The following is an 18,719-nucleotide window of genomic DNA, read 5'->3' on the forward strand; positions in this document are numbered from 1 at the left end:
TGTCTACATGTTTATCAGCAATTAAGAGTTACTGAACTTTGCAACCCCTTTGAAGACACCATTTGATGACATCATTCAAGGAAAACCAAATTACACGGCAGCGAGATCCCACTGACATCCATAATTACACTGTCAGTGAGATAAATGGAGTAAAGGGAGCACGGCCAGATGGGAGGAAAGGATTGATGAAGGTATAGAAGTGGAGTTGGAAATCAGAGGATAAAAAGGAGGACGCCATTTGATTTAAATCAAAATGATGTTGAGACAGCAGTATAAACAGTAAAAGTTCAAGCATGTTAGCTTTGCTTTCAGTATGATGACTGAAAAACCTCCATCTCCATTTAAGTATTTTTCTCAGGAATAATATATCAGCTAGAAGCATAAAATGTTCCTCCATTTTATTCTGCTTGCTATGTAGCATTAAACAAAAAACCCACATTGTGTTATATTCAAACACTCAATTTTTCCAATTGAGAACAAGTGGTTTGGGCATAGACCGCAAAAAAAACAGCAAATTAGTTTTTTTTAAAAGCAAAGAAAACATGCCGATTCATTACACGCCACACTTGCCGCAGTGTGCTTGGTGGCTCCCTGTCTACTTCAATACAGTATATGAAAGTCAGTTTATTGGGGGTGGAAGGCAATCTTCAAGTGCCCGCTCCACAGCAGCCAAATTTACATAATCCGCAAGTGAAGATCATCTTGCAGTTTCATCTGAATGTACTTTGCGTGCACCTATCTCATGTCTGCAAGATGTTATTTGAAATGTGAGAAAAAATGTAAATGAAATAAGATACCAAAGTTAGTTGAGTTTTATTTATCTATTGTTGTGAACGCGCTATATAAATAAAGATTGAATATTGTATTTTACTTTGTTTTTTTTTTTTGTCCATATTGGGATCACCTGGACATTATCCTAGCTGACTTTTGTTCAAAAGGCTGATTCCACCCATGTCAGTCATAAAGCACATATTTTTATGACCGGCTCAAATTCGATGCAGAGTTTCGTCAGACGTGTGTGTGTGTGTGTGTGTGTGTGTTAGTGTGCGTGGTGGTGGGGCACAGGGGTCTTCTTAACATGGCAGAAGGACACATTGACAAAACACGTGTTTTATTTTATCAATCATTTTACCCCCCCCCATTCAATGGCTGAGGAGGATGGATTTTAAAAACATAGTATGGGGATAAGCGTAGGAATGTTCGATAGCAGTTACTTTCAGACCGATAACTATGATTACTTGATTGTGCCGATACCAAGTACTGATACCATTAGTGCATTTTCAAGAAAGAAGCATATATAATCCCAATGTCGAAATATTTCTTAAAATTGCATGAAATTAAAAGTCATTTTCTACTCTTTGCATTTCTAATTTGTAAAACACCCACAAGAGGACAGCCAATCAGTCGCCACGAACGTCACCGATACTTTGAAATAACGCTGGTATCAGCACCGATACCAATACCTGGTATCGGTACTCGCCTATACCTATATAAGAGGGTTTGAAACACACTGTTGTCATATTTATGAATGAAATACGATGACAGCCATCATAAATCCGTAAAGTGTAGAATCAGTCTGCCTGTGCTCCAAATTCACCAAAATCACGTTACACTATATGGATCGACATGGTTCCAGGAGGCAAGTTTGAAAGTTTGGACTACTTTCAGCAACCAAATTGTCAGGTGCGCCTGGAGCAAATAAAAGGAAGCACACTCACAGTGTCTACATTGGCGTAGAGCAGTCTAGTAATTTCCCCAACAGGCAAAATGGGACTTGCACCTGCATGAAAATCAGGATAAGGCCATTTTTACGCTTGAGTGCAGCAACGCCGTCTACAAACAAAGAGCTTGTAGAGTCCATAATCAATTCGCTAACATATCTAAAATAGCATCTTCATGTTTTTAGAGTTCCACAGGAAAGAGATGGTTGACGTGAAATAAGAGAATGTGAGTTAGGTTTGTCTGAGGTCATCCTGCAATTGGTGGCTGCAGCACCAAAGCCACAACACCAGCTCGTGCATCAGGCACATGGTTAACTGAAAAACACAGGTGGTCCGAAGGGGGATTCCAGCTCTGTGCTCGTATGTGTGAGTGTTTTCCGTGATTTTTTTTTTCAGGGTCAGAGAGACAGAGGGGGGTACAATTTAACAGCGTTTTCCCCGGTAGCTCATCAATCATTGCTGAACAAAGCATCTCATATTTTTAAGATGGATTTTGTTTACTATGTACCAATAAAACAGAAATTTTAAATTATAACATAACTTTTCTTCAGTTGAGAGCTCACTAACATTTTATCCATTCGATACCCTACTTTTGAAAAGTACCCGATTAAGAAAATCAAAACAATTAACATTTAAGTGATATTAAAAATAAAATACATATTCTGTATTCAAAACCACAGGAAAAAAAAAATTGTTCAACACATGCAAACGTTTGTGCGTGATGTGTTTAAGCCATGTCTTCTACTCCCTGTACAAAATACACAATGAGTTCTCTATGCGATAATTGTTCACCACATTTGCATGAGTCAAACTGTTTTTAACGCAATACATGCGGAAATAAGATGAAACAAAAATGAAGGCCAGAGTGGGATATTAATTCAAATAGCCGCATGCCTTTTGCATACCCCCCTCACACTTCTCTTTGTCTTTTGACCACATATCCTCCACAAACTCCTAAAATAAAGACACCTCCACCCTGCCCCCCCTTCATTTGCAGTCCATACATGCAAACTTCTGTTATCTGCTCTACTGTTGATGCAAAAGAGGAAGTCAGGTGTGCAGTCCCTAACTTACAAAGGTAAGTGTTTATTTGTCTAAAACACCTTGGTCCTTCACAGACCCTTAGCAGGGCCTCCCTATCACTCCTCACAAGGTTTTCAAAAGAATGAAATCAGTTTGACAAGATTACTTCCCACCCACTACCCGCCTTTTCCATGATAAACTTCTACAATGGAATACAGTCCTCTCACATTTGGGGAAGTTGATGCAGGTCATACCAACGGACAGATGCAAGAAGAAAGAGGAGAGAGGGCGTTAAAATAAAGAAGGAAGCGATAACAGATGGTGATATTGGACATTAGCTTAATGGGATTAAAATGTGAATGGGTGATTGCGGACTTGGGTGTCAAATGAGATTCCAACTTGGAAATCAAATATTGAACAATAGCAATAATTAACATTAACTATAATAAGAACAGATGAAGAGCAGAGTGAAAGGGAAGAATGATTGATAGATTGATAATTGGGTGGATTAAGGGATAATAGAAAAATGAATGGTGATAATGGTGGATGACTAACAGATTGTTGGAAGGACAGATGGACGCATAGATGGCTAGAAGAATGGCTGGATGGATGGATGGATGGATGGATGGATGGATGGATGGATGGATGGATGGATGGATGGATGGATGGATGGATGGATGGATGGATGGCTGGCTGGCTGGCTGGCTGGCTGGCTGGCTGGCTGGATGGATGGATGGATGGATGGATGGATGGATGGATGGATGGATGGATGGATGGATGGATGGATGGATGGATGGATGGATGGATGGATGGATGGATGGATGGATGGATGGATGGATGGATGGATGGATGGATAGGTGGACAGACAGACGGATGGAAAGACAGAAAGATAGACGGTCAGACGGACGAATGGATAAATAGAGGAGGCGGATTGTTGAATGGACTGACAGATTGGTGGATGAAAGGATAGATTACCGATACTGATAACAGATTAAGAGTTGAGGACACACAGATGGATAATAAAAGGAGCAACAAATATTTAAAGTGATGAAACCTTGCCTTTATAAGAACCCGTAGAGGCGTGAAGTAAACATTCACATTTGTGTGTCAGTCATACAAAGCTTGCCCATTGATCTGTCCTCATGTGCCTCAAAAAAATTGCATGTGATTTCATGTTGATGTATTCCAATGATATCATCCAAAAGGAGCATGCGTTTGAAGACAGAAGACAGATTGCAGCCACATGTGCTGGGGACGCGCCGGGGAGTGAAAGTGCACACAGGTGCACGAGGTACATTCACCGCCTGAAACCGCAACAACTTCTCTGGACAAGACTGCAGACCATTTGTTCGACTCGGACAGGAGTTGCTCAATGACGGACTGAGCGGCTGCTTGGCTTGGAAGCAGAATTGCAAATATGAGAGATTCCCAAAGGAGGCCTTTGGCTAATTAGCCGGATGTTGAAAGCAGTAAGAAGACTGACTCATTAGTTGGCTAAATATGACAGTTGTCTGACTGAATGTCGGAATAATGCAAAAGCACGTCAATACTATTGTCATCTCAAAGATACTCAGATATGTGATGCGCTGCTCTGCATGAATCCATCAACGCATTGGCTCTAAGAGCAACGCCATACATTGGCTTGAAAATGAACAGGTTATATTGGAAACATTTGCAAGACAACATTTGGTGCTTGCAGGAATGCTTTTAGAAGATTTAACTGCTCTGATAACCATCTTCATGAAAAACGTATCACAGTACAAAAAACGCATTGCAGTGCAAACGACATTAGATGAAAACAACACTGGAACCTGAAGCCACTTTATCAGCAATAAAGTATGATGCAATATTTATCACTAAATTAATCGCAATTTCTTTCACATTGCATTTCTGTTATGTTGTCATCATCAAGACTAATTTCCCTGCTCGTAAACATTGAGACTGAACATTCCTTTTGCATGTTTTTAAACAAATACTCTTTTATAGCCAAACCACAGCCTAATGAACACACATACACACGCACCCTAATTAAATATCATCATTCTCCAGAATCAAAATACAACTTACCAAAATAAGTTTCATGGCCGGGTTGGAGCTTGCTATCCAAGCGCTCATCTCCACAGCATAAAAGTGAACTAATGTGGACTCCATCACAAATGTGCTCTTATACCAGAGCCAGAGAGAGAGAGAGAGAGAGAGAGAGAGAGAGCGAGAGGGAGAGAGAGAGAGGGAGTAAGTGTGTTAGAGAGCAAGTCAGAGAGCGCGAAAGAGAGAGAGACTGAGAAAGAGAGTGAGAGAGAGCACATTGCCCACCCACTGAGTGTCTCCCCCTTGCACAGACTACGCCAAGTCGTGCATGACAAGGAGAGAGGCAGAGGGAGAGAGGACTACTTCAAGTGAAGCGCAACATTTCGTGATCATGAGAGGATGTGTCTTTGAATTTATGGCTCAATTATGGTTTTATTTATGCATTTACAGAACATAAAAGCATTTTTTTCTAAGAAAATGAAATATTTTGTTTGCCTGGAATCACCCTCCGCCGCATAATGTCACAGGGCAATGAGAGACAGATAGATATGTGACAAAGAAGAAATAAGAAATGAAGAATGTGGTTGCTATAATCAAGTAGGAAAATATTTCCTCTGTGTGTTAGTTATGAAATAAAGTAAGGAAAAAGAAATGAAATGTTGCTTTTTGAGAATACCACAAGCTATAAAGTGATATTTAACTTAAAATATCTCTACATGGGCTACATGGCTGAAAAAAAAAGTAATTTTATTTTATTACCACCGTACACGTGTGTGTGGCAAGTACAGTAATATACATATATTTTATATTTCCATAAAATTACACAGACGTGGCTATACAAATGTCACAACTTTTATTCTCTGCAAAATACATTTATTTTGTATATTTTTACGTTTGCTCTTTATTTTCAATGTGGTACTCGTATTCTTTTGCAATAATGACATGGCTCTGTCATCATAAGAAAGTTTCAATGAATGCACTCTGATCTAAAAGAATTATCCGTGGATTAATTCCTAATTCATCGCGCTTCTGGTGTGGTAATTTGTGTGCATTGAGGTCAAGTGGACCTGAAAAACAATGTGGCAAGACAACAAGTGGAACAATTTGGTGTATTTTGAAGTGTGTGGTAAAATCCACAGAAAGCAATGCCTATGTACAAGATTTATTATGTCTTCTTCATTCATGCTATTAGCTGTTAGTCATAGAAAATAGATGTTTTGGGAGAGTAACCACAGACACAGTTAAACATACGCAGCAAGCAGGTCCATGACACATCATAGTGTTGAGTAATTGAACTAATTTCCAGAGACAGTGTTTGCTGTCAACAACTGAAGATTCCACTTTACTGTGAATCCCAAGTACACTGAAAAAGTACTCAGCAACGCTCTTATACCTTCAACTGGGGTTGGTCAGAATGGATGTATCCCAAATGTATTAATTAAAATTGTATAGTCCTATTATTTTAACTGAGTCGGGGAATTTGTTGTGATGATTTCTGATGTTTATCCTACATTTTCCTGGATACAATCCTTTGACAATTCCAAAAAATATTATGAGCTGGAAACTTGTGTTCCATTCACTGGTTCAATATGTTAAGTAAACTACAAGAAAAACATCCAATCAGTGCAGCAGTCTAAATCATATCCTCTTTTAATCAAGGTTCAAAGCTAAAGCTGAGGTCATATTACACGATGGATCACGGGCGGTCATGAAACAAGACCTGTGACCTTGCAAAATTGTGCTTATTTTTGTTTTTAGTCATCGGTATGCGTAGCTAATTCAGAGGTCAGGTGATACATAGCATCTGTCTGTAGTATATTTGTAGAAAACCAGCCATAACTATTACATATTGACATGATGGCTGAACTACTTAGTGGAGGAAAACATTTTAGCTTGATAATTCCAAATGACTAGAGAGGAAGGCTTAAGCACTGAATTATTATTATTATTATTTATTTATTTATCTATTTATTTATTTATTTATTGCATTTATTTATTATTTACTTTAAAAAAAACAATTTTTATATATATTTATGAGGCGGGATTGAGAACTTGCTGGATGTGGAAGCAGGTGGCTGGCAGAGTGAAAACGTGGAATCTGACTGTCACAGCATTGGAAAAACTTAATTCAGAATTTTATTATTAATCTTGAGGTACCCAATGTTTGCTTAAGGAGCTGAGGTCATTGGTGAAATCATTAAACACTCTGCTAAATTGCCAATAAACGTTTACTTCTCATTGAATGAAAGCATTACCAGGTGGCTGAAGTATAAATGTCAAAGCTCGCTGAAATTTATGGTAAACGTAATGAAGCAATCGTATCCTTACAGGACTCGAACTGGAAATATTAGTTAAAAAAAAAATCTTCTTAGATGTATGCTATTAAGTGACTTCTTAAGGTGGACAGTTTTTTTTCCTGATTTGTTTGTCTGACCTGAAAATGGGATTAACATGTAAAAACTCACAGTTGCCCCAAGCGCTATAATTTTACATCTATGCAAATATACGTACTTATTTAGTTAGGGTTAGGGTTAGGGTTAGTTGTTAATCATAGCCCAAGGTTGATATTGTTTCTCTAAAAATTTGCTTTTGCATATTAGTCAAATCATACATCATACCATTACTCTGAAAAAAAAAACCTCATTTGATTCTACATAACTTGAATGTGTAAAAGGTTGCGCACGATTAAAAAGTGGTATTTTTAGGGAGGAAATGGGAAAAATGTTTTATGTAACATGCAACTACCAAACTGTATACATGACCATACACATACGTTATCACAGTGCAAATCACTCACAAATGTATTCAGAGAAAGGAATAAAAAAGTGTCATAAATTGATTGCAATAATCTTCTTGACGGTGTTGCATATGGAAAATTCCAACCATAACCATTCTTAATAGCTGTTTAAAGAAATAGTCTATGTATTTACTCACCTGCTTGTTAATAGAATTGCAAAACGTCCAAATCAATCAAGGTTTATATATATATATTTTTTAGATTGTTGATAAATGGCGATCAACACAAAAATATATTATATCTTGCCCAATAGCCATCAATAGTATGATGATTCATCTTTGTGAGTCTGCAACTTTTCCCTTTCAGTTTCTCACACTTGAAACTCACCAAAATAATCAAAATCTATGTCTCATGTTAAATCCCCCCCTCAAAAAAGTTGAGTCGACATCTTACAAAACTCAAAAGTCAGCACAACATCCTTTAAGTCATGGATGACATTGGTGGGTACTGTTCTCTTTGTCTATTGTTGTAGGCATGTGTTGGAAACTTCCATGAAGAGCAAAACAATGACAAAGATGGGACTGATGCCATCATGCTATTAACAGCTGCTGTGTGTACTGTAGTACAACTGTACAACGTTGTATTAAATCAGGCAGGATATTAAAATTCAACTCAGGTGTTTATTTGGGTGACTCCTGTTTGTTGTTCTGTGATTCTGCTGGACTTCAATTTGAGCAACCTTAGAAATGACAAATATAATACTGCATTGTCTTCACTTAATTTTGGCCCGATTTAAAAACTTTTGAAGTTCCAGGTGCTGTTGTACATTTTCCTACGAGCCCACGCAGTCTGGGAAGCAAGATGAATGACCTTAGCGTGAATGTTTGTCAGGAAACGTGGGCCTCTGCTCTGTTGTTGTATAGGCAAAGCAACCATTGTCTTGACCTTCTCATATTTGTCTCTCCACCACCCTTGCGGTTCAGCTCAATTTCTTTTTTAAGGATATTTTATGTTGTCAGAGTACCGGGGGCCTCTCAGATGGAATTTACGACAGACAAGCGGTAAAGAAAACACTGAGAAAAACAACAACAACAAAGGCCTGAGGCGGATGCAGAAATTGTCACTTGGAGTGAGTGATGTGAACACAGTGCAAGGACACGAAAGGAGTCGACAAGCAACAGAGACGCAGGCATGAAAAAGAGCGATGAGTGTTCCTACAGACCTTGCGCACGGCGTTGGAAGTCTTGCCAGTCCAAGCAGTGACTCATATGTGGCCTTGAGAGAAGAAATAACAACAGAGGGAACCCTGGACTTCCACGGCAGCTGATGTGGTCACCTTGTTTTCTCTTGTGAGGTTTCTGAATATGATTTAGGGGAAACTCTCCGGCGCTTATGAAGACCGAGGTGACACATAGCAGCGTACGCAGAAACAAGGCTCAGTGTGAAAAAGCCTCGCTTAATTAGTCCCGTATCGGAATGGATAGCTGTAAAACACGGACCCCCAAATGTGTGCCTCAAGTATAGAATAAAGTAGTTTATCTCGGCAATTATGTAATGAGATGTGTCAATTACATAGGAAATTCTGTATTCAATTAAGGCTAAGACGTCAAACTTATTTGCTCTGTTGCTATTTGCCGAGTCCAGAAACAAACACCGGTGAGGCATCCTTTTAAAAAAAATAAAAATAAAATAAATATTTTTACAGGTATAGTATAATCATTCAAACTGTTCCTTCTCTGTTGCATTTGTCTGCATCCTTCATTTCCTTGGAGGAAGAAGAAATGTTTATATTGGACTTTCCCAGATAGAAAACATTTAGCTTGTTGATGTTTTATTTGAAATGTCATTAAAATCTGTTCCTGTTTACAAAAAAAGGCAAACAGTTGGTTTTGCATTTTGTTTGAATGTCAACTGAACCATACACTTAAAACCAAATTATGACTTGAACTGTGACTTCACATACTGTTACACCCGAGCCATTAACTATTGGTGTTGTTTCACCGTTACAACCATCCCCCTTGAGGCAACCGTACCAACGATGTGGTCTTTGGTCAAAACAAGTTTGACACGACTGAAAGTACCATCTGGTGGTGGTGGACAAGATAATAAAACTTCCAAACACAATAACTAAAAACAAGTTATTTGTAAATCCTTTGCAAGTAAGATAGAATAATAGGCCTACGGGGGGGGGAACAGTTGCCTGGTGGTTAGCAAATTTACCTCAGAGTCAAAAATTTAAACTCGTCTTGGTGTAAATGCCATGTTTTCCCTGTGCTTCAGTGGATTTTACGCCCCCCCCCAAAAAAAATATTGCAAGCTAATTGAAGACAATAAAATGACCATCGTTGTGCTTATGGGTGTGAATATTACCTGGACTTAGCCAGTTCAGGAAACACACGACTTGTCACCCAATATCAGTAGCGTATTTTGCAGACTATAAGCTGCTGCTTTTTGCACAAGCTTTGAACCCTGTGTATAGTCCAGTAAGGCTTATCTATGAATTTTTCATGATTTTTTTGATATTGGTAATACAGGTAATAGAAATGAGGACATTTCATTTGAAACATCTGCGGCTTATAAAAGTTAAAAAGTTAAAGTCCCAATGACAACTGGGTGCGGTGAAATTTGTCTCTGCATTTAACCCATCCCCGAAGGGAGCAGTGAGCAGCAGCGGTGCCGCGCCTGGGAATCATTTGGTGATCTAACCCCCCAATTCCAACCCTTAATGCTGGGTGCCAAGCAGGGAGGCGATGGGTCCCATTTTTATAGTCTTTGGTATGACCCGGCTAGGGTTTGGACCCACAACCTTCCAGTTTCAGGGCGGACACTCTACCACTAGGCCACTGAGCTGGTAGTCCAGTGCGGCTTGCATACGAACAAAACAAGATTTTTTCCCTAATTTTAGCTGGTGCGCCTTATATTCAGGTGCGGATTATAGTCCGGAAATTACGGTGTATATATGGATATCAGTATAAATGGAAGGCAGACAGACAAGTTAGTTGGCACAGTGAAATTTCATCACTGCGTTACATCAAATTGTTTCTTGAAACACCACACAGTTAGCATTTAAGAGTTAAATGAAGTTTTAATATAAAGACATGCCTATATAAACTTGGGACATTTGCTCTCAAACATGTTTCCAGCTACATTAAAAGGATGTATTTTATGTTTTTTTTTTTTTTTTCCCAAGCAAAGTCAACAGATAAATGGGAGCAGCCTGCTTCCTTGCTTGTTGGTATGTTCATTTCATGAGGTTGAATGCATGTAGTTGTGCTTTATGTTTACCAACCAAAACAAATTCTTACTCACTGGCCACACTGCGCAGTGGCACAGGCCCAATGTAAAGATGGCCGCACTGTGCAGCTACTGTGCTAACACCTCACTCGACAGGGTCTCACCCTTGGCTACCTCGCTACACTATCATGAAATAACCGGGGTAAAAATAAAAGACATCCCTTAAATAAGGAGGAAATGTTGGTTGGCTGCACGCCTTTAATCTGACACGTAAATATGAAATAACTCTCTTAAATTTGAAGTATTAAGTGCTCCCCTCAGGCAACCAGAAAAATCCCCCAATGCTGTGAAAATACAAAATGTTCTTTTTAAGAACTTTACATCAACTGGGGAAAAGACCCCATGGGGTCAAAAGTCAAACATAGCAATTTAATGGAAATCACCCTCATATTTTACCCTTAAGATGCCCCAAAGGGCCGTATAAATAACTTTCTTGCTTTTTTTAAAGTTGGAAAAGGTCAGACATGAACGTTACTGTGCCAAAATGAAGTAACTTGACATGCTGGCTGCAGAAACTGTTACGAGTGACAGTTGGAAGGTGTTTTTATGCTCTGTACATTCTGGATGACACAAGCTTAACAGGCTAATCATTCCAACTACAGACTTGACAAACATTTATCATCGCCTGCCCAAGACAATCTGGACATAACTTTCCGATTAAGAAAAGCATCTACTGTACTTTCATCTGCTTTTACTGGGGGAAAAAAAAACATGCCGACTTCACAGTTCTGATGGATGGATCACCCTAAAGCCTGGGGCACACATTAATAAATTGTCGGCCGACTTCGAAACAATGAGAGAACCCACACGAGATGAGAAAAAAAACAACACAGCTCGAACTGTTTTGAATCGTGGGTGCTGTGCAACCACACAACAAGAGCGAAACATCACACAAAAAGGGATTTCATTCATTAAAATTCCCACATTGGATAGAAAATTTGACACCCTGACGACACCACACCATGATTATCTGTTAAAGATTATCTTTGGAGCCATTACTAGAATCGGAGCTGACCTACGATTGTCGGAAAGGAAACCAGACTTAACCCATATATCCTCGATTGTCCCCAAAGCAGTGCTCACTAATTGGCTCGACGAATGAGCGAGCAGCAGTGGTTTGAATCATCCATCTGTTATCAGCAAAGTCGTGCCATCCAAGACGTTTCAGGAGTCACGTTGAGTTGAATGCAGTCAAATAGCTCCAACAAAGATTTCTACATCAACCCACAATCTTGGTCTAAAAATGACATATTCAAGGTAACAACTTGAGTCACATATTTGGTTTCTTTGTTGTCTTTTTTTCCATTATTATCTCTGCAAGTATTTTCCATTGGGCTATTCTCCTGCAGTCTCTGGTTATCTTGGAAAAGATGACAAAGAGGCCAGCAGCCTGCGAAGCAGCGGCATGCTTCCTGTTCTCTCACCAGTATGCCACTGGAATGCAAGCCACTGGGCTTTCCCGCATTGGGCACTTAGCTGTGCGCCGAAAAACGGCCTGCCCGTCGGCCTGTCTGCATGCAAGTGTGTATTGGGGAGTGTGCGTGGGTGGGCGTGTGCTGCACAGGCAGTCCGTGGGTGAAAAAAATGGTTGATATACCTCAGCACAGTGGGTGGGAGGCGCATGTGTTTCTTTGGAATGAGCAAATTATTTAATGGAAGTCGGGGAAACACATTTTTAAAGAATATTTTTAATGCAGAAATAGTGCGGCTGATGCTTAAAACGATGGCGAGAAACATTTTTCCTAATGTTGTATTTGTGGATTTTGTTGTTGGTCCAAGTAGCTTGAAATTTATTTTCTCATTTTTCATTGTGACAACAATTCAATTACCGGAAAGTCGAATGCGAGCCTGTCTTACAGCTCAAATTAGTACAGATCTGATGGTCAGATGTCTCTTACAGATTATATTTGTTTGGGGAAGGCTCGCAATTGTCGGTGGTGTTAGTATTTGTGTGGTATGTTGTGCTTTGTCATCAAGTACACCACACACACTTGCGGTAGATGCTGCAACATATTAATTTGGTTTTACAAAACAAATTGTAAGTGGTAATTTGGCGTTGCCCTCTTTCCGCAGTAAACTTATTTACTGGTTGTTTGCTTATTTTCCTTTACTTTGTACTTCCGCAGCCGTCTCCTAGTTAACCTCTCTCCTTCATTTGCAACCAATAAAATGTGTTTGTCTTTTGAATGAGAAAGACTAGAACCGTGTTTATTTTATACAAACGATGACCTGGAGCTTGAAAGAATAATAGTCTATAGAAATACACAGCCAAGCAGACACACATGCTTTCATTTGTTTTCTCCCTTCATCTGCCAGAAGAAGTGTGAGCTTAATCCAGTGATGGGTGCACTGCCAGTAAAAGGGCGTCGAAAGCTAAATTTGGCAGACTGGAACTGGCATGGAGGAAACCGTTGAATCCTTCTGGAGGGGGAAATTGATAGGTGCACAATGAGAGGGAAAAGTCCACAGACATGAGGGCATGAGAAAAGAAGTGAATGTGATGAATGGATCTTAAATTTGGCGAATAAGGGAAATGGGATCACTTTGAATGCGTGTGCTTCCTCTCGCGTCGTCAAAACACTGCGCTGTATTTGTTTAACCTGGGCTTGTCATGAAGAATATTGAGTTAATTTTCACCTAATCTCTGCCCTGGATTTACTCCATTTCAGTGAGCATTCAATTTTTTGTGGTCTGCTGAAGTTTATTTTATTTTTTTTGCTGCGGTCAATCGCTTCTTGAAGGCATCATTGTAACCACACAGGTGAAAGATGTAATATTGAAATTGCTCACTAAAATTAGAGCAATGGAGTTGTTTTTTTTTCATGGATTTGTCCGGATTGAAACCCATTGGTCAAATACAGACCATTTTTAACTTACTAAAATCTTGAGTAACTCCTCCGTTAAAAGCATAATGACAATAATTGCAAGTTGGGGAAAAGAGGACTCATGAATTGACCATGAAATGGATTATATGCTAATTTAAATGGTTACAAAACAATGAAGACAAAAAAGAACAAATAATGGAACACATTGTGATGTCATGCAACTGACTTAAGCCAAGGAAAAGAAAAGGTTTTCCTGCCTACCCAACAATTTTGGAATGTCTGGACTTTGGATTTCCAAAAGCTTCATTTTCAGTGACCTAAAACAGACTCTGCTTGTATAACTGAAGTCCAATACATAGTAAACCTGAACTTGGCACCAGTCATACAAAGTCAACAAACATGTTCCAAAAATTTGTGTGATGTAAAAAAAAAATAATAATAATGAATACCAAAAAAGAAATTACTTATAACCTGACCAACTGAAAGAAAAAATGAAGCGTTTGAATATTTGCTCCACTTGACAATGAATTCGCTGTGTTCTAATGCCTCGGAAATTATTAAACCTTTGAACAATGGGAGGTCTCGGATACTTTGGAAACTCTATTTTCATCTCCAGTGCAACATGCAGTCTAAATCTGTTCGGATATGTTTTAAACCAGGAGTTAGTAATTGACATGAGTAAATGTCCACAATTTTCAAAAGGGCGGTTTGCACCATTGTGGGCGTAAACACAGCGGCTCCGCTCATTCCCTCAATGTGAAGCACTCTCCTCTTGCATGTCAACATTTGTGTGCAGAAAAGGACACAATGATCAGGCATGCAACCACGGAGAGCCCTTGAAAAATACAGAAGGGAAGGCCAGAGCCGAAATTTAGCCGCGGGTCTTCTCGACAGACATGCTAACCATTATTTCATCCTGCTGCTCAAAAAAATATGTGACTTCCTACAATGTTTTGTACTTTGATGCCATGAACAGTGAGCATAACTGTGCCAAAGGGTATGGCCATTGAAAACCAAATTCTGTTTATAAATATACTTGTAAATTAAATGTGACAGCATGCTGACGAGGCAAAGCTCTCAACATTCAGTCAATCAATTGATCCACGCACTATTTGAGGTTACCCCATGTATGTCTATTGTGTAAAATCTGTGTGATCCAATTGTTTTACACTCTATGCTGTCATCTCGATTTAACCACACAGATTTTAATGGTGCTGCATTTTTTAATGATGGTGGGGAAAACACCAGCGAACTAATCATGCACTCTACATACTAAATTCTCGTTTGCATTTGTCATCACGTTACGGTAAAAAACATCAGTTCATTTGATGCTTTTTGTATTCTCCTTTGTAGCTCAACTCAAGAAGGAATGAAAATGTTTCCCCCAAAGATTAGTTGCATTAAAACATCATGTCAAACACCATTTTAGGGATTAAAAGTTGGGCTCAAGGAAAGTCTTTGAGGCCTTAATCAGCAACTGCTGATGCCTTCCACAAACAGTTTCACAAAAGCCCCCAGTCAGAAACCATTTAGTTACACACACAATGCAGTCATAAACAAACTAATCTTTCTGAGTGGACTCACACACACACACGCACACACACCGTGGTCTAATGCTGGGAAAGCAGTGTGAGGCAGCCAGGACATCAAGCCGCCTTTTGCATCGGTGTGTGGGCAAGCCAGTAGCAGGGCTGGTAAAGCCAAGCAATGAGTGGTGGGTGCATTAATGCGTCATGGCTGAATAATCAGTGATGTTGTTGCTGTTGTAATGCTTGGCAGGATGTTCACCTTTACTAAAGACATGAGTCTTGACACGTACGCTATTATGAGAAGGGAATTTTTACAGTAGCTTATTACTTTCTTCCAGCACTGTCGTCTTTTGTTTCATTTTTTGATCAGTGGTGGGTTTGCTTTAGGGGCAACAGGAATTCAAAACCAGTGCGGTTCTGAGATTGTCACTAGCAGAAATCCTTGAATGTAATAGCCAAGACTGTTCATTAAAACCTGGCAAAGTGCAAAAACAACTAATACACAGCTGATTTTACTCAATTGGCACAGTTCGGAAATGTGTCATGGTGGTATTAGAATTGGGAACTAGGATTTCCAGTGTGCAGTATATACTACAATATTATTCCTCTTTTTAGTCAAATAGTCCTTAAAATTGAAATCTAGTTGAAACTTGGAGCAATTATCACTGCAAGATAGAAGAAGATAGGTTTGAAGTTAAAATATTATGTCAAGCCCGTATCCGGAAGGTTTGCGAGTCTTTGTGAATGTTGATTGTTCTTCAGAGTTTGTTTAAAGTCGCAAATGGTCTCAAAGATGTCCGCCAGACATTCACAACCAGACATGTTGAAAATTTCTTGACAAGAACAGCTGTTTTTTGTCCGTTAACTGTTTGCAAATGTCTGGCGAATGTCTTTGGGACCAATTGTGACCTTGAATGACCCAGACGAAAAATATATTGGCAAAAGCTTTCCGAATAGCTTTGCTGCTCACTAGGATACGGACTTTACATCTCACCCGCCAAATAAATCAAATTTTAGAAATAAGGATGTTTTTTGTTGGATGCAGATGGAAAATGTTACTGTAACTTGCTTGTTTTGTCAACATGGATTTGAAATAATAGTTTTATAAATATACACATACACAGCATGTTTTCATTATAAACCTGATTTGGAACGTCGCAAAAAGAAAAAAAGATATTCCCGGAAATGTTTAGGGCCAGTAAATCGTGAGATTTAAATCATCTATTGGGATCAACCATTAAGACGCACACAATATGTCTCTAATAGAACAAAAGCACGGTCCAATAAGAAGCCTGCTTGAAGCCAAGTAAATCTGTCTGGGAAAGAGGAAAGAGACAAAAACTAAAGTTAGTCCAACCAGAAAATCTGGAGAACGCACTGAGAACAGGGGGGAAAAAAAGTGCCGCTACTGAATTTGGAACAACAGCCATGTTAGAAAATAACTAAATAAAAATTGCTGTAACTTCATATCCCATACAGAGAGAATAATGATAATAATGAGAAATGAGATGACAATAAAGTTACAGTGTCCAAATGTTGTGAGTACAAACTGCTAAATATATTTGGGACCGATCTCAAGGCATGCCGATACAGTCACCAGGGAAATATTTAATGAAGGTTATCAACTGCGAGGCGACGTCTTCCCGCTGAACCCAAAAATGGTTGCACGGTTTACGGGGTGTGGTTTTCACAGGGTGTGAAAGCGGTGACTACACTCACCGCTCATCTTTCACGTCTCGAAACCAAAACCAGGAGCGGGACTATGATGACAGACAGCATATTCATTGTGTGAATCACTGGATTCTCTACGGTCACTTTTTTTTCCCCATATAGTCAAGCCATCGCTCCCATGGTACCTTTTTATTTAGATTGCATTTATTCAACCCTTCGCATGAAGGCAGTTGGTCAAATATGTAAAAGTGTCATTGAGTTTCATTCATCATGTAATAAATTGTGTAATCTTTCAAACTTTTTGTTGGAAAAATGTTTCATTTCTATCGTCCTTTAAAAAGCAGCCAGGCTTATTTAACAAGTAACGACTATGGACTTGAACGGGTGAGCATCACCTGCTCGGACCGAACCCTAGATAGTCCAGAAGTTTTCAATAACACCACATAAAGTTGCTTTACTTGTTGCTTCTTTGAAAAATAGCAGTTAAATATAGAGCCAATGTCCTTGAGTAGTCTACACTGAGCAGTCCTGACTTTTGTCACGTCTTAGCTCCTATAAAATATGGGGATCGGATCCAAGATTCCAGTGAAGGGGCATTCCCGGCTTTGACTGCCACCATTACACTCTGCCACCCTACAAAGGCCTGCACCATCAGCCAGCTGCGTTGAGTCTTCTGAAGGCAACATCAGAGAAGAGAATGTGGTCACTAGTGGTTAACCAGTAATTATTTCATGAGCTGAGCGCCTAAGCCTTTCTCTAAACCTACTAAAGGTTCAAAGCAGTGGTGAAATTTGGGGACATGGCATCTCCGTCATGCTACCCGCTCTAAGTATTGTGGTGGACGGGAATTGACCAAAATTGGTCCAGGGTACTTTATCAATAAAAAAATAAAAGAAGCTGGTTTTGGATGTGAATGGTAGTTCAAATGATGTACAAAGGACTTATGCTAATCACAAATTGCATACATGCTAAATGTTTTATCTCGTCAAATTTTCCTCACCTGGAGGCCAACCATTTGGTTATTGTTGCCAATGATGTGACAATCACGAAATAATGCCAAATGGAACAGAGGCGGTCAGCAAGTGATGGTAATCATTATTTTGTTCAAAAGCAACATTCCGGAAAGGTCTGGTCCGGAGGGATGTGAACACCAAATGAGAAGAATCTGAGTGGAACCAGCCATGGTGCTGCAATTTGTTGAGCGGTGATGGCCCAATCAATGCTGAGAAGCGCAGCAGAAACTCCCTCAAGACAGAAACATCGTGGACTGTGATGGCATGTTGGAAGTATTACAGAGGCATGGCGAAAGACAAAAAGCAATCCAGGTGTTGGACTGGCTACCATTAGTCCAAGCTTGCCCTAAATTGAATACAGTTGAAACTCAAAGATTGGCTTAACCGCCAATTTGTTCTGGAAAAGAAAAATCCCAAAGGAAACAATAGAAAGTGTCTTTTGATTTGAATCCCATTTTCTTGGCTATGGAAAAAATATTATTACCTATGTTCTGATTTGAAATCTCAGTTTGGCCTCATTGTGTGTGGCAATGTTTTCCCCGTGCCAGTGTGGGTTTTCTGTCTGTACCTGGCAAAAACATGCACAGTAAATTAACCGAAGAGTCTAAATTGCCTGTCGGTGTTTATGTTAATGTGAACGGTTGCTGATGTGTATGTGCCCTGTGAATAACAAACGACCAGACCTAAACATTTTTTTTTTATTATGACTCACAAACAACACGGTTGTCAACAAAGAAGCAGAACACACTGGCTGCTGTACTTATATTATTGTGGATAATAAATTAGAAAAAATACAATATAAAGGTGGAAAGATTGTGGATATTTGAGGGGATGCCAACAACCCAATTGACTGTAATTGTGCATTTTTGGAACAGAGA

General features: G+C 39.3%; 1 protein-coding gene across 2 annotated transcripts in view; it reads right to left on the reverse strand.

Moving 5' to 3' along the window:
• The window catches only part of LOC148392126 (tumor necrosis factor receptor superfamily member 11B-like), a 42,810-nt gene that overhangs the window by 12,481 nt on the left and 11,610 nt on the right, over positions 1-18,719 (reverse strand). Inside the window, exon 1 of one of the 2 annotated variants that reach the window (XM_088386579.1) lies at positions 4,812-4,927. The exons of the other annotated variant lie outside the window; for it this stretch is intronic. Within the exon in view, the coding sequence (XP_088242705.1) occupies positions 4,812-4,895 (84 nt within the window). The 5' untranslated portion in view covers positions 4,896-4,927. Of the gene's footprint in view, positions 1-4,811; positions 4,928-18,719 lie in introns of those variants that run through there. 2 annotated transcript variants of the gene reach the window in all.

This window comes from Syngnathus floridae, chromosome 10 (genome assembly GCF_059516105.1).
Source record: "Syngnathus floridae isolate MCC-2025c chromosome 10, RoL_Sflo_1.0, whole genome shotgun sequence".
NCBI lineage: Eukaryota > Metazoa > Chordata > Actinopteri > Syngnathiformes > Syngnathidae > Syngnathus > Syngnathus floridae.